Genomic DNA, 17,143 nt, shown 5'->3' on the forward strand with positions numbered 1-17,143 from the left:
ATTCTTTACTGTATAAGTCAACCTCCCCCACCCCCCGACTTTCCAAAGTAGGCCTTGAAGACATAACCTCTGACCTAGAGGCAGGAATGCTACCCATTGAACTAGGCTGACAGATTCATGCTGGCAGGTGAACAAATACAGAAACATGTAGATGTTTTTGGACAGATGGATGGCAACTCAATCGAAAGAAACTTTAAGTTGAAAACCCACTATCTGACCAGGTTGATTTACCCAGTCTTGTTTACAGTACTACTACTTGGACTTGCCTAGTCACAGGAAACTAATTTGCTTAGTGTTCATATGATTCAGTAATTGTACTACCTTTCGACTGTATATTCCCTTTAAATATTCATAAAGACCGATATAATAATCACCTGGGTTTAACCCCAAAAGCATATTGTCTGGAAATGGGATCGCCAGTGCTCCAGGAATTACAAAATTAATTTCTGGGAACTGTTACAAAATGCACGTGGGAGAAAATCATTGTGCCATTGGGGTAAAGAAAATTATTTCTATTTTGTCTAGGAATACTTCTATTTATTAATTATAGAACCATCATTTATGTGGAAAAAATGTTTAACTGATTGTCAAGCATGCTCCATCAAAGAATGGAATTTTTTTTTCACTTTTTAATTGCCAATGGAATATAATGAGGATGGGTGTCAGGTGATCAGTTGCAGAGGTTGTGGGGGTGTCGTAGTTTCGGAAGGGAGGTCATACGATTAAATCTGGAATACATCCAACTGGCACTGGCAGCACTAATCGACTGGGATAACAAGCTGGTAATTTATAGTTGGCCTCATTATTCTTTTCACTCTTACCTTTGTAAGTTAATCATTCATTAGAATACTGTTAACCTGACTTTGTGTGTCGTCCAAATGACTTGATATAAAATCAAACCAGAGTCTTAAATCTCAATCATCTTTTTAAGAATGGAACTGATTATTTATTTGTGATTGAAGAGCCTACTTTAATAAATTCCTATTTGCCTTGATTTAAAAAGTTTTGAATATTTGTCAATATTTAAAATGCTATGGGATAATCAGAGTCTATGGAAGTGTTTTAAAAGCAGAAGATTAACCCACAAACTCCTAGCCTGAATGCTGCACAAGTCTACAAACAACTCTAGATTTAAAAAAAAATCTTGCTCACCAGCTGGTCCCATACATCTTGCCTGCTCGTCATGAGGAAACACTCAGGGAAGAGATCAGCTAGTCTGTTTTTGCATGATGATTAATCACTGTCCAGACCGGCGGTACAGCAACTATGTAGTTGAAGGGCCGATTGGCAAACTCCTGTTCCCATTGCCTGATGGTCATTAGGACACTAAGATAGGGATTCCTCCTGGAAGTGGTGAAAGGGACAATATGGTCCAAGACCGGAAGAAGCTGCAGAAGATCATGAACACGGTGCAGAACACCACACAAACCAATCTTCCGTCCTTGGACTCACTTTACACCACACACTGTCAGAGCAGTGCTGCCAGGATAATCAAGGACATGACCCACTCAGCCAACACACTTTTTGTCCCTCTTCTCTCCAGGAGAAGGCTCAGGAGCTTGAAGACTTGTATGGCCAGATTTGGGAACAGCTTCTTTCCAACTGTGATAAGACTGCTGTACGGATCCTGACCCGGATCTGGGCTGTACCCTCCAAATATCCGGACCTGCCTCTCGGTTTTTTTGCAGTACCTTACTTTCCAAGTTTCTACTTATGATTTAGAATTTAAATTTTTAGTATTTACTATTGATTTGTACTCCAGGGAGCGGGAAGCACAGAAACAAATATCACTGTGATGATTCTACGTTCTAGTATCAATTGTTTGGCGACAATAAAGTACAAAGTATAATAAAGTATTGATTCATGATCCTGCTACAAGGAGCATTTGATGTTTAATTCATTGACAGCCATTTTCATATTTCCTTATGCCACGAAAGAGTCTATATAGTCTGCCAAATTTTCCCTGCAACCTATTGTCCTCAAACTCCCATCAACCTCCCCCAGGCTCTACCATCTACATGCACACAAGAGACAATTTATAGTGGCTAATTATCTACCAACACTTGGCAGGAAACTGCAGAACTCTGGGAGAAGTCCATGTGGTCACAAGGAGAAGAAACTCCACAGAGAGGTCAGGGTTGAACCCAGGTCACTGGGGTTGTGAGACAGCAGCTTTATTTTTTATACCCTATGGTGTGACTAAATCAAGTTCAAAGACACGAGCTTCACCAGCACAGAGAGATAAAAACCTTAAATTATCATTAAATTCAGAGCATCAAGTTCATCGACTCTGAAACAGTACTTCTGGTTTCATGGCTGAACTCACCAGGATAATTAAAACCCTATAGGCAGATGGATCCACAGCTAATTTGCAGAGCAACCTTTTGCATTCATATAGCACAGTTAAAGTATCAAAACGTCTGAACAAGGGCAATATTAATTGAAACAGTTTTCAGATTGACTGACAGGAGGAGAGCTCAGGGAAATGGCCAAGTGCTCGGTCAATTTTACAGGGCCCCTTGAAAGAGAGGAGGACAGAGAGCTTAGGGAGGTAATTCTAAAGGTTATGGCATAAGAAGCCAAAAATAGAGTCATATTAGTACAACAATTGAGCTAAGCAGTACACAAGATAGACAAGAGTTATGTTGCAATAAAACATTGTTTACGTACAACTCTAGATTTTGGACATATCATGTCTGGTGATTACTTCCTGGGCTCAGCATTGGCTTAAAATGATGCTCAGTTACATTGATGAAATGATTCAGAACCTGATCTCTCCTCCATGTTTTGTTTCAGGGTGAACTAGGCAATGAGAGTGTGGTAACTTAACTACTGACTCAACAATGGCAGCTTCTTTTGGGAAATTGGGGTTTACAGGTGAAATTCAACAGCCAGCATTGTGGATACTGGTTGTTACCTAGTAACTTACGTTGGAAAGTACAGTGTGCCCGTATTAGTAAAGGCCATGATTGTGTCTTGTTGTGATGGCCACATGATTGAAAACCCTGCCACTGCTGTCTAGACCCACACATGCCAAGTCACTTAGGGAGGAGAAAGCGGAGGAAAACAACAGCAAGACTAACACTACTTGTCAATGTCCCGAAATATGATTCTAAGTAAAAACACATACAGGAAAAGGAGGAGTAGTAAGCTCCTCAAGCTATTTAGTAAGGTCATGGCTGATAAATACATCAACTCGATTATGTGCATTTCTTCCATATCCCTTACCTAACTGCTGACCCCACAATCACAAATTCTTATAGGAATCAGATCCAGGTTTCCACCACCATTTATGTTTCCTAATTCATCGCTGAATGGCTCAGGTTCCAATTTCACCATTACATCATCTTGTTCTGATTTACTCTTTAGAGGAAATTGTTTCTTGGCATCCACTCTATTGAATCCCCCAAATTAATTTAAAGATTTTATATAGATCATCTCTGAAACTTCTAAATTCAAATAAATTCAAGTCTATTTTAAGCATTTAGGATCTGGTACCTTTCTGGGGAATCTACAATCTATTTCTTTCCAAGACCATTATATTTTCCCTAAGGCGCAAGGCCTAAAATTGAACAAGCACACCAGATGACAAGCATTTCCTTTGGACTTCTGTATTCCCAATCCCTTTGAAATAAAGGTGATATTTTCACATTGCTTTCTTTACACCTGCACATTTCTGTTCTTTCACAGTTCGTTGTCTCTTCCTACAGAGAATTCTTGTTATTTCTTGGATTCAGACTGGACCTTCTTATGCTTCTTCACATCAGACTCCAATCATTCACATCTGAACATGTTCCTTCCAATTCACTACCCTACCTACACCATCTGCATTGCCTCTGAAAACTTGGAAATACATGTTACACTGTACACGCCCACAAGCTAAAATTCTCTGATGAACTTTAGACCATATCCTGTTAATCACACAATACACTTTTTTCTGTCTCCTATCTTGCAACCCTTCATGACGTTACCACTAGATCTACACATCTTAATCTTTGCTGATAATTATTCTGCAGAAAACAATTTCAAATGCTTTGAGTAATTTCATAGATACCACACACAAGGTTAGGTGAGTTCCTCTAACTATTCAGTTAAACAGATCCAATTGTCTATCACAAATCTATGCCAGCTCCCTTTAATTAGATGGTATTCATCTCTGTTAAATCTTTGATGATAGATTCAAGTAACTTAACTGGTGTTATATTGGCACCCTTGCAATTATGTGATTTATGTCCTCACCCCTTATCGACTACCTAGAATGGTTCTAGAAGAGTGATTTCAGCTATAAGGCTTGACTGGAGCTGGGATTATTCCCTTTAGAGGACAGGAGGTTGAAGCTTTTGATGACAGATTTAGATGGGGTGAACAGAGACCCATTAGTAATTGGCTCAATGATGGAATGTCACAGATTTAAAGTTTTGAAGAAAAAGTACAAGGGGAACATAAGCATAAAACTTATTTAAAGCAGGCACAAGAGGCTACAGATGCTGGGATCGGGGGCAACAAATAATCTGCTGGAGGAACTCAGCAGAACAAGCATATCTCTGGAAGGAAAGGAATTGTCAATGTTTCGGGTCCTGATGCATCATTTCATCACACTGACTATTTCCTTTCCTCCCGCAGATGCTGCCCAGCCTACTAAGTTCTTCCAGCAGATTATTTAAAGCAGAAAGCAGAAATTCACTGCTTAAAAGGGTGGTGGAGGCAAAGTCAATGGGGTCCTTCAAAGGGGATTTGAGGGGTGCTTGAATGATAATAATTGCAGAGTTTACAGAAAACGAGCAGAGAAATAGGTCTGACAGGATTGTGCCATAAAGTGCTGGCAACAGACTCCAACTGCTTCCTGTGCCAAAACAATTCTATGATTCTAGACAAGACTGGCAAACTTCCAATCCAAAAGGCACAATTCATGAATCTGCAGTGTTTTGGAAAAATATGACTAATGCTTCAGTGATTTCCACATCAATTTATCTTAATAGCCTGGGATGGGGACCATCAGGTCCTAGAGAAGTATTTACTACATACAGAATATGATCATATGTTCTTTAATCTTCTGTTAATCTGTTTATTATCTAGTTAAACTACAAAACAAGAGTTTTTTCCCATAAACACAAAAGGCAGAATCGCAGCTGGATTGAGATCCAGTTATTTTTCACTTTGCAATTAAACGGAGCAGAAGAAGTCAACCTTACATCGTGATTATTTTAATTGGACCCATTAAGAAAAAAAAAAGAAGAGTCTAAACATACCAGTTAATAGCAGTAATTTTACAGAGACTGTTAAGAGAATTCATAGACAAGAGGCCAGTTAAGGGAATGCGAAGGGTTTTATTTGTTCCATACATTTGATATGACACATGCCAATCTTCATTTTATATATATAAATTCTGACGTCGCAAAAGGGAAAAGAAATTTTGTACATTATATATATTTTAAAACACAGTCGGCATTCATATATATACTATGTATTTATAATATATATACAAATCTTTTATCATCAGCACTTCAAGGTACATGAAAGTATACATAGATCGGATTTACAAACCACTCTGCACTAGTCACTGTTAACAACCCACAGAGCCATCAACCTGCTGAATCCATGCAGGGTTACTTCTGAGAGCTCTTAAAGTGCCATTTCCTATATGTCAGTGCATGCAGATGAACAGATATTGTTGTTTATCAGAAAGAGCAATCAGTTGTCATCTACGCTGAACATGTAATTGCAAGGCAAATCTTCTGTGTATGTGATGTAAATTCTTGCTGTGCAATCCTGAATAGATTGAGCATCACAATTTACCCTCCCTGGAATCCCATCTTTCCCAATCATCCCACTTCAACTGAAAGCTGGAAGCAATTAGATGCCCACATATTGCTTTATAATCCTGACCTTTAAGGATAGATTCACAAAATAATTCAGTAGGAAAACTCTTTCTTTAAGAAGTATAGTTGGATTAAGTTTTTTTCAATGGTATAGCAATCCCTTCAAAACAGCACCGAGATGCCCTGGAAATGCAGGCTAATTTTGCAAAATAGTATTAATCCCAAATGGCTAATGAATCATGAAGCGTGGAAGAGCTTGGCACAGCCAAGGAAGCCGTGTCATTGGAGCTGGTTAGAAATTACAGGTTAAAAGTGCATGCAGAAGTGCTTAGGGCAATCTTACCAGTTCTCCTCATCGTGTATTACCTATAAACCTAGCATATAATAACAGTAGAACAAAAAGCCAATTGTCAAAATCCATGCCGGAAACTAGGGATGCAAATTATCTGACCCGTGAACAGAAGTTTTAAGTTAGCAACAAGTATTCAGGCAGATTCAGACTTCAGGCTTGGATTCTTAGGGAATTCAAAATGTGAACCAAACTGTTGGTATATGTCACATTCATTCTTGTAATGTCCTCTTGGATTCACTCAATAATGCCACTTAGAAACCCACCTTCCCCAACTACCCATCTCGAAATAGAAGTTGGAGGCAATCAGATGAATACAAGGCACTGAATTTTAGTGTTGCACCATGCAGTTACAAACTCTCCCACAATAAGTTGGGACATATTTCTTCAAATCCTCAAAGTTTTATCCCAATTAGAATATGAAGGATAAAACTACAAAATTAAAAGTAACTGCAGAGACTGCACTCTTTGGACTTCAACCATGGAGAACTCTGCTTCGTCAGGAGAATAATGAGATCAGTGAGCATGCCAAGCAAGTATACATGGACAAAACATACCACTTTGCTCACAATGCCACACAGAGAATGGCATATTCAAAGTAAAAACTGGCTCTAAATTCAACTCAGCAATTCCTTGGCTTTGTGAAAACAAAGGCATTCAAAAAAACTTCTTTTCCCTGTGAATTTATCTATGATAATTTCACACCTGCAGGAGGAAATGATGTCTTTTAAAAGGGGATTTATAGTGTTTTATTATGGTTTAGCAACCTTAAAGAGAATATTTTCAGCAAACATTTTTTCCACAAAAGAGAGTACTCCTTTGAAATCTGAAAATCCAATTTCTAAGCCCTCTCTTGTTTCATGTTACATCTATCAAACGAAGTTGCAGCTATTTCCCACCAACCTATGCATATCAACCTTCAAATCTACGGTTTAAAATCCTGAACATTGATCAGCTCCAGTCTAATTTAGTGATTAAGAGGAGAATAAATGAGATCAGATTTGCAGATATTAAGATATTAAATTAAAATTGTAAGTATTGAATTATTTCAGCAAACTGAGCAGGGTAAGTAATGTTTATTTCTTGGGAAACATGCAGTGTTAGGGATTATAAACATTATGTCCTCCCATCTCAAAAGACACAGTTCTTTAAAGTACAGGTAGGGTGGGAAACAAGGGCTCATCAAAATGAGAAGTAGAGCAAAACCATCATGAAGCTCAAAGTCAGTCGATTGCACGACGAAGCCCTGCCTTTTAAATGACCAGAATATTGGCCTCAATTTGCTTTAAAAAAAGTTCAGTCCTCTTTTTATACCAATTGGTCAACTTGGTTCATGACCATTAGGAATTGGGAAGAGGACTCTGAATATGAAGGTATTTTTGTTTTAAATCTTGTATTGTAGCAAATGTAGTAACTGGAAATTCCACAAGGAATTTAATGTTTCAAGGTACCAGCTCCCCACAATATCAACCCAAGGGCATTGGGGATGAACAAAAAAATGTTGGTCTTGCCAGCAATAGCCATGTCCGAAGTACAAATAATGGGGATTATATAAAACACCCTAGATCTATTCCAAAGCTTTCAACAACGCATTATAATTTTGGCAACACAGACATTGTACAGATACAGGCATAATTTGACCCTGAGTTGCTAAAACATACTTGTTTTTGTCAGAACAATAGGCAAGGAAGATTCTTTTTTCCCTTGGGTGTCAGGATGTAATGCGCGATTGGAAGAAAACACCACACTTCCCTCAATGTTGCCACGCACATATCTCAGTTCCCTAAGTGCTCCATATGTATTCACTGAGTTCTTTATGACGCAACAAATTCATGCACAGTGCCTGTAATTATGGGCATACCATGAACGTGTTTCCTATTTTTCCCTGAATTCTGAGAAGCCGGACCTGCATTTACACACCGTCGTTCAAAACATCAGGAAGCCTCAAAATACTTCCAGAAATGTCAGTTGTAATTTCAGAAGGATGGGACACTCCCATAAAACACAGTGCAGTAATGACTTTATAATTTGTATTTTTGATCAATATGGCTTAGAGATACAGACATACAGACATAGGATCTTTTGTGCCCACCTGTGAGGACAGATAGTTTCAATTCAAGAGTTTATTCAGAAATCAGTCCCTTTGAGAATGCAGTGCCTCCTCAGGAATACAACAGAGCGTCAATTCGGTTATTTGCACTCCAGTCTTTTGGCGGGGGGGGGGGGACTCAAACTTGGGATCTTTTGACTCAGAGGTGAAAGGGCTCCCTGCCAAGATACATCTGACACTATAGGTAAGCTACGTTAACATTTAAATGTCCATTTGGGAGAATGGTTTGTTCCTAGCCTGTGATTTAAAAGGACTGTTAAACACCAACCACTTAACATAATTTGCACTTCCAGGTGCTGATCAGTGGGAGTCACACCATTCAAACGTTGGGCTTTTTGTACCTGGGGAGCAATTTTTCCACTTGTTCAGCAAAGGATAAACAGTGAAAAGCAAAGCGTCAAGTCATATGTGACACAAGACTTCAGTGTAAATACTACCAGAGTCTCCTTGGTTTGACAGGAAGAGTCCGTTAATTCTTGGTACCATATGTCACGATAGTTAACAGGGCCATATGCTGCCGAAGCATGGTGTTAAAACATGTTCCTTAGAGATTTTAAAGGAATAGCAAATAGTTATTAATGAATCTGCAATTTCAATCATGCCTCTCCTAATTTAACACAAGCATTTTAAAGTGCAAATGAAAGAGAGTGCAAGTTGGAGTCAATGTCACAGTGCAAGTTGATGTTGGCATTGATACTGGTGACAGAATACATTAGAATTGAGGCTTTGTTGTGAGAACAGATTCCATACTCTTTAAGACAATCAAATGGGCAATTAGGGCCACTCATTCAGTTAGCGTATTAGAGACACTGAGTCTTCTTTACCATGCAGTTAAGGCCTTTGACTATAGCTGAATTCAGTAAGGTCCTCTTTGTGAAAACGCAGCTACAAACCTTGATTTGAAAATTGGTGCTAGGAACTGAGCTAGTCTGGGGTTTAATAGGGAATTAAATTAATCATTTAAAAACTTAAAAAATAAGCAAACACTAGTTTAAAAAAAGACAAACTAAATTTGCAGTAAAGAAAACATACTTCTCTTTAAAAATCCTGTCTGTCATTATTGAACTCCTTCATTGCTGGCTGTATAGTTGCTGGTGCGTGTGCAGGGCCTAGTTGTTGTTGTGATACCTGGGCAACCTTGTGTTCTGGGTGATCCTGGAAATCAGAGGGGAATGCAATCATATTGCCACAATCATATTCCTGCTGGCTGGGTTTGAATCAGTGTCTGGACTAAAAGCACCGACTTTGGTTTTCCCTGAGAAGACAGGAGGGTCCTATGTTCTTTGTCCAGCAAGGCCTTACCCGTAAAACGCTTCAGTTGGAAATAGTAGTCAGGAGGACAGCTAGGACGAGGGGTGCAGTGCCCTCACCCCAACAGCTGGAAATGGACTGTGAAGGCATTGGAAATGTAGCAGGCACAAACCAAGATGGTAACATTACAAAACTAACAATGAAGTTACTAAAATTAAAATGTCATAACCATGAGTAGATAGCTGCAGCATTTATCCTTCTTTCTGCTCCCCTCAAAACATTTTTCATTATAAATATTACAATCCTGTTGGCAGAAAGAATTTCACATTTTTAAAAATTACATAAACCACACTGTTGGAACACTAACATACCAAATAAGCACCTAAACATCCAAGGACAATATTTTAAAGGAGTCTCAAAAGGAGCTCCAGAAAAGATTTACAAAATTATAATTTCTGTATTTACATATATAATTTTCTCCACTAACATTTCAACAAAATTTCATATGATTAGATAATTCATCTTTGGCAACTATTCCCCCATCAACTTCTCCCCACTCTACAGACTGAACTCAGATCAGCCTAAAGATCCTAGTGCATATGATTTGAAATCCAACATAAACCCCACCTGAAATTGTCTTGAGTATAACATTTGGCTAACTTATGAATGAATATTTATTGCAATAATCACAGACAAAGATATACATTTTAAATGCTTGCTTGGAGTAACAGCAACTGTATATTTTTTAAAATAATTTAAAAAAAACTCCAAAAAGGCAAAAAGGGTGATTGAAACAAAAACATCCGCAGAAAGAACAGCTGCAGGATGTCAAACGAGGTTTTCAGAGATTTTCTGCCATCTCACCAATACAGTTGCCTGAACTCCTCCCCACCCTAGCCGACCACCCAGGCCCTCTCCCGTCTTCCCTCTTCCCCACAATACCAACACCTTATACAAGAGGATATGCGTGGGAAGTCTGTTACCACTGTTTCACTATGCCCTTGCTTTATTTGCTTGGTATGCTCGAAAAGTTTATGATGCCAATGCTGACTCCTCGTCTTCCCTTTTCTTTCCTCTAATTCGTGCTTGTTAAAGAGGAGATGTGCATGTTGTATCCCTTAGTGGGAACAGAGCTGTGTACCTGCAATTCACCACATAGCTCTTATTCTGTGCTCTGGAGGGGGCTTAGTCTTCCAGCTCAAAGTTGGATTCGTCATAGAGTTCAGGTCGAATGGAAGGTGTCTGTCTGGAGTATTTGAGTTGCAGGTAGTCACCCATTTCATCAAGGACATCCAACACCTACAACACATTGGAATTAATTTGTGATTATCAGTCTGTTTTTAAGTAGCCTTTAAATAGTTAGCTCAGCAGCTGGCCATTAATAGTATACCTGTTAACAGCTGAACTTAATGAACAGTGAAACAACAGGTATGATTTACTCCTACAGAGTGACTTGAAATTACATGAAAGGTTACAGCACATTGAAAGGCCATTCAGCCAACAGATCTATGCTGGTATTTACACTCCGCACAAATTCCCTCCTCACCCTGTCAAGAGTACTTGATTGTTTCTTTCTTGGTTTGTTCAGCTTTCTCTTCAAAGCATCTCCTAATTTAAAAAAAAACTCCTGCTGTGAAGATTAAAGTTCAGGATGAGAACTGCAGCTGTAATCATCCCAGCAAGAGGTCTACTTCCATCTGTCAGCAAATCCAATATCAAGGGGGTGCAGAGAACAGGTGAAATAGGTCTACGATTAACTTTCACTCTTGTACCCAGGGAACATTATCCAGTTTAGCCCGGTGCACTGGCAATAGGTTGGAAACAAGTGCTGTGCCCACAACCCCGCCTACTACAGATAAATTGGATCAAAAGTCGAAGGTGAGATCCTCAGTAAAATGTGAAGCTCATCAAGTCTGGAAATTACTCTTCACTGAAAACTACTAAGCATAATTTTAATAATTTTACAACTGGATCTCATAACTAACTTTTACATTGTGCTCATAACATAGTAAAATGACGCAAGAAGCTTCATGGGATTATCATCAAACACAATTTGATAGCTACCCAGCCATGGGCACAGTCATATAGTGCAGTAACAGGCCCTTTAGCCTATCGAGTCTGTACTGACCTTCAAACATCCACTCACAGCTCACTTTCCCATTTCTCCCCACATTCCCACCAACCCCCTCCAGATTTGATCTCTCTGGTGAGCTAATCGGCTACAATTCGCGTTTGTGGGAGAGAATCAGAGTGCCTCTGGTAAACCCATGCAGCTACAGAGAGAAGGTGTGTCCGTCACACAGGCAGCACCTGAGATCAGGAATGAACTTGGGTTGCTGAAGGTGCAAGGCCTCATTACGCAGCGCTGCCCCCCCTTGTGGCAGCCGATCACAAAGTTTGAGCAGTATCTTAAAGGGGCAAAAAAAAGAGCACGAAAAAGGTTAAATGTGAATCCCTGAGGTGGGGATGTATTGTCAGTCCAACTTTTAATGGAGCAAATAAACTTGGATATGATCAAGAAGCCATAACTGGAGAAACCCAGGGATATAACTGTGTGAAATACAACAGAAGACATGGTTATAATTTGCTCTGGAGTTTGTGTTATGGCATTGTTTACAGGAACAAACTAGGTATTTATAAAGGGATTGTAGATATGGCAGAACGGAACAGATTATGTCACACAACATGTTCACTGCCATCGTCCCCCTTGGATGAGGATAGAAACGAGGAGAAATTATGGATTTACGTATACATACTAAATAACCCATAATATTTCAATTCCCTTCATTAAATTTCCCCTTGCTTCTGTAAAAGCTGGTCATAAAACATTTAGATGTCACGCAGCCTCTATGGGAAATGAACAAACAGTCAACGTTTCGGGTCAAAACCCCTCTTTAGGAATGGAGAAGAAGGGGGAAGATGCTAGAATAAAAAGGTGGAGGAGGGGAAGAAGAGTAGCTGGAAGGTGATAGGTGACACCAGGTGGGTGGGAAAGGTAAAGGGCAGGAGAAGAAATCTGATAGGAGAGGAAAGTGGACCATGGGAGCAAGGGAAGGCGAAGGGGCACACCAGAGGGAGATGATAGGTAGGCAAGAAAAGGTAAGAGGCCAAAGTGGGGAATAGAAGAAGAGGGAAGTGGGAGGGAATTTTTTTTACCAGAAGGAGAAATCAATATTAGGCTAATTGGGGCAACCGTTTAATTGGTCCAAAATGTACTTGTCCTGATGTGTCCCAATGAACAGGAATCTACTGTACTTTGAATGTATGTGTATGTGTGCATGTGCGCATGCATGTATAACTGAGGTTAAGTTGACAAGAAGTGAGTGCCAGGGATGGAGAGCAGAGGTTCTGCATAACCTGCCCTATAATAGCATTATGCTAACTGCTATGTTAATGCGTCTGCAGAACCTCTACGAACTGGTAGCACAGCGGTTAGTGTAACGCTATTACAGGGCCAGGGACATAGGGTTCAATTTCTGCTACTGCCTGTAAGGACTTTGTATGTTCTTCATGTAAGTGTGTGCATTTTCTCTGAGCATTCCGGTTCCCCCAGAATTCCAAAGTCATACATTGTAGGTTAATTAGTCACATGGGAGTAATTGGGCCTTGCAGGCTCACTGGGCCTGTTACCATGCTGTACCTCTAAATAAATAGAAATAATTAACTAATAATAGGAATGTATAACAGCGTAGCACACTACAAGCCCTTTGTCCCATGATGAGTGGAGGAAATGCAAAATACAAAAAGTTTCTGGAAATAAAGGTTATCTTGGAAGGGAAAGAGTGTGAGGGAGTTGGGGAGATACTCACTGTGTCCAACATCTCACGTGTGTGGGCCGCAGATAAGCAAAAGCGAGCACGGGATTCGACGATGGGAGTGGCAGGGAACCCAACCACCACCACTCCAATGTTCTTCTGCAGCATTCTTCTGGCAAACGCACTGAAAATAAAGCTCCCCGTTACAAGAAGTTATTTGGTAAGCTAGCAACAACAACAATATCAACTTGCATTTACACAGCACCTTTACACAAGGCATTGTACAGGAACCACGGGTGAATAAAATTTGCCACTGGTCCAAACTGGATTTACATTGTGCATTAAAATGGAGGGAGCAAAAATGTTCTCAGCGCAGGAAGCCAAAGGAAAGAAGGAATGAATGATCCTACCCTACTTTGCCGGGCATGTACAAGAGCAGGGGTACGACGGGGGAGTCATCGTTGCCATAGGTGATAAAACCCAGCTCATGCAGGCGCTGCCTGAAGTATCGGGTGTTCACACCCAGCTGCCTCACTCGCTCGATACCTGCAGGAAAGGAAAAGTAGACGAGGGTGTCAAGATCCGTCAGTGACATGTGCACCCTCACATTCTGTATGGTCAGACTGCCCTGCATTCACTTAAGGCACTGATGGAACATCCCACAACAACTGGATGCGCTGTAACACAGTATCACAGTGCACAGCGTGTACCACTGCACACAGTAAGTTCTTATAAACAGCAAAGGAATAATGGTCAGATAACCTACTTTAGTGATGGGGGCTAAGGGGCAACTATTAGGCCCAGATTCAGGAGGTGACACCATGGCTTTTCCACATCCACTTTAGAGGACAGACAGACTTCTGTTTAATGTCACATGTGAAAGCCGGCAGCTCCTAAGGTGCAAGCCTCATGCTCAGTCTAAAACATGGGATTTGAACTCTCAGCCTCCTGACTCAGGGTTGTGAGCGCCACCAGCTGACACACCTCAGGTACTGCAGCGGCTGAAGTTCTACCGGACACAAATGATGATCAAGAAAGAAGAAGCCATAGCTGTAGGCAGCACTAGGAAATGCCATTGGTTAAGGGAGAAAACTAAGTGGATATATTTAATGTTGCACCATAATCTGAGTGGTTCACAACTGCCATGACTTGGCTCTTGGGATTTTGTTATTTTTAGCTATCAAGGAACAGAATCTAACAAGTGTAAATAATGTTGAGAAGAAACAGGGCTAGGTATTTCTTAATGCTGATCTTGCAGGTAGTAGGAGCAAGCAAGAACTGCCCCTAAATACAGTGGCCACAAATGCAGGTGGGGAGCTGTGACTCAACTCCTGAGATCCCAGTGCCTTCATACCATCTACAACATACAAGTCAGAAATACTCTCCACTAGTCTGGATGAGTGCCACTCCATGAATACCCAAGAAGAAGCAGCCAGATCTAGACTAAAGCAGCCTGCTGAACTGGCCCCATCTACCACCCTAACCATTCATTCCCTTCATCACTATGTATCACCACATTTATTATCAAAGTACATGTATGTCAACATATATAACCCTGAGATTCGCTTTCTTGCGAGCATTCACAGTAAATACAAGAAGCACAATAGAATCAATGAAAAACTAATGTGCAAAAGACAACGAACTGCGCAAATACAAAAAAAATCAGTACATGTTGAGAGAACATGAGATGAAGAATCCTTGAAAGTGAAGAGTGTCACACTTTTGCAAAGGGTGCTATCTATGAACTGGACTGGGGCAACTTGTCCAGTCTAGACCATAAGACATAGGAACAGAATTAGGCCATTCAGCCCATCAAGTCTGCTTCTCCATTCCATCTTGTTTGATCCTGGATCCCACTCAACCCCATACACCTGCCCTTTTGCCATATCCTTTGATGCCTTGACTGAGCAGGAAACCAACTTCTGCCTTAAATATACCGGAAATGTACTTCGACTGTAGTGTTTCTATGGCATCTTTCGTGCCTTTAGCACTGCAGAAATAATGGAGTAGACTGGAAACGTAACTTTGTTGTGCAGTATGAAACAACAGCAACTGTACAGCACCCTCCTGTGAATAGTCATGGCTAATCTAATTTTCTTATAATGCTGGTGGAGGGATAAATATTGATCAGTGCACAGTGATTGATTTGTACTGATTTCTAATGCACTTCTCTCCATTGAAACAGTGACATGGGATATAGAGTGTCCATTTGAAAGCAGAGTGGGCCTCATTTTAATGTCCCATCTGAGTGACTTCCCTCTTTAGTGTCGTACCAGATCATTAGCCCAGACTTCAGTGCTGAAGTTCCTGGATATGGACTAGAACTTACTATCTTCAGAAAGTCCAAGCAACTGGACCACATCTGGTCACCATGGAGATACTGGGAGCAGAAGATACACTTTGAGGTTCTGAGAATTCTGTTTGGTCATTGGCCATTCAGACAAACAACTCTGATAAAAGTGCCTAAGCTGTGGAAGGAGAGTCCTGTAAAATTCGTGTGTGGGTAAACTTTAAAATAAAATCTATTGCATTAGAGCCTTACCTATTGTTGATCCATCAAGTCCCATGAGACACCTTAGTGATCTGATAATTTGTTCTGCTATTGGAGGAGGCATTGAGGTAGCATAGACAGCACTGTGCGAATACCTTCGCAAATAATCCACAAGCTCCTGCAAGAGAACCAAAGACTTTGCAAAAAGTAGCTAATCGGTTTTGGTAAGATGTATTGGGACTGAACCAGTTTTCATTACTTGACAGTTTGTGGTGGTTTGGGCTACCATTTGTTAACCAATGCTAAATGACCCAGAACTGAGGGGCAAATAGGGCTGTCCACATTACTGTGTAATGGGAGTTAGACAAAGGCCACACTGACTGAGAATAACAATGCTTCCTTCCTTAAAAGACATTAGCAAACAATGTGAGTCTTTTATCACTAACTGCACTTTCACTGTCACCATCACTTATTTTGTTCGCTTGTATCTATGTATGTTTGACTGATAATTAAACCTGATTCGATTTGATTCCATGTCACTGAATCAATTAAATTGATTTTTTTCCAAGCTGGAACTTGATTCTTTCTGGATCACTGGTCCAGGCCTCTAACGTAGCCAATATGTTATTCTCCCTCAATTGTTAACTACTTAAATATTAACATTTCAGCATCTTTAACCATCTCAACAGTGCTACAAAAACGAACACCTTCTATGTTATTCTCAAGTCAAACTTTCCTCCTTCAGCCAGAATATTTTACTCATTCAAGTGCCTGTGCTACAACATGAACACCTCCACTGAAGTGCACTGCAACATCACAACAGTTCCATTGTACACACACCCTCAAAACGAGTAAGAGGAGTGATTTATTTGGATAATTCTTCTGAAAAATGGGTAGAGACAAGTTTGGCCAGTTAGCCTTGTAGCATGAGTACAACTACATGGCTAATATGTTTTGGCACTGACCAAGTGAATTTGCATGTCACCTAAGTTGGTCAGTAGAAGTTTGATGTCAGGTAAGAATTTGAGTATCAAGTTAGTAAAATCTGTCTGATATGCTCGGTACTTGCAGTTTATCCGTCCATACAGTCTCATAGCCAAGTGACAGAAATTAACTCAGAGCAATCTACCCCATGAACAATTTCTGCCTTCCCTCTCAAATTACAGAATAAAAATCAAAATATTTGTCAATTCTCAAATAACTTGCAATACACAAAGCAGTGGAGGAACTCAGCAGGCCAGGCAGCACCTATGGAAAAGAGTAAACAGTCGACATTTTGGGCCGAGACCCTTCATTAGTCCTGATGAAGGGTTTCGGCCTGAAACGTCGACTATACTCTTTTCCATTGGTGCTGCTTGACCTGCTGAG

The 17,143-nt window shown here is 40.2% G+C and overlaps 1 protein-coding gene across 1 annotated transcript in view; it reads right to left on the minus strand.

Moving 5' to 3' along the window:
* Positions 1 to 8,184: 8,184 nt before the first annotated feature.
* The window catches only part of sptlc3 (serine palmitoyltransferase, long chain base subunit 3), a 124,232-nt gene continuing 115,273 nt past the window's right edge, over positions 8,185 to 17,143 (minus strand). The window contains exons 9-12 of the mRNA XM_072265484.1: positions 15,827 to 15,953; positions 13,695 to 13,830; positions 13,339 to 13,468; positions 8,185 to 10,828 (exon numbers count right to left, since the gene is read on the minus strand). Of these exons, the coding sequence (XP_072121585.1) occupies positions 10,715 to 10,828; positions 13,339 to 13,468; positions 13,695 to 13,830; positions 15,827 to 15,953 (507 nt within the window). The 3' untranslated portion in view covers positions 8,185 to 10,714. The remainder of the gene's footprint in view (positions 10,829 to 13,338; positions 13,469 to 13,694; positions 13,831 to 15,826; positions 15,954 to 17,143) is intronic.

This window comes from Mobula birostris, chromosome 8, assembly GCF_030028105.1.
Source record: "Mobula birostris isolate sMobBir1 chromosome 8, sMobBir1.hap1, whole genome shotgun sequence".
In the NCBI taxonomy this organism is placed as follows: Eukaryota; Metazoa; Chordata; class Chondrichthyes; order Myliobatiformes; family Myliobatidae; genus Mobula; species Mobula birostris.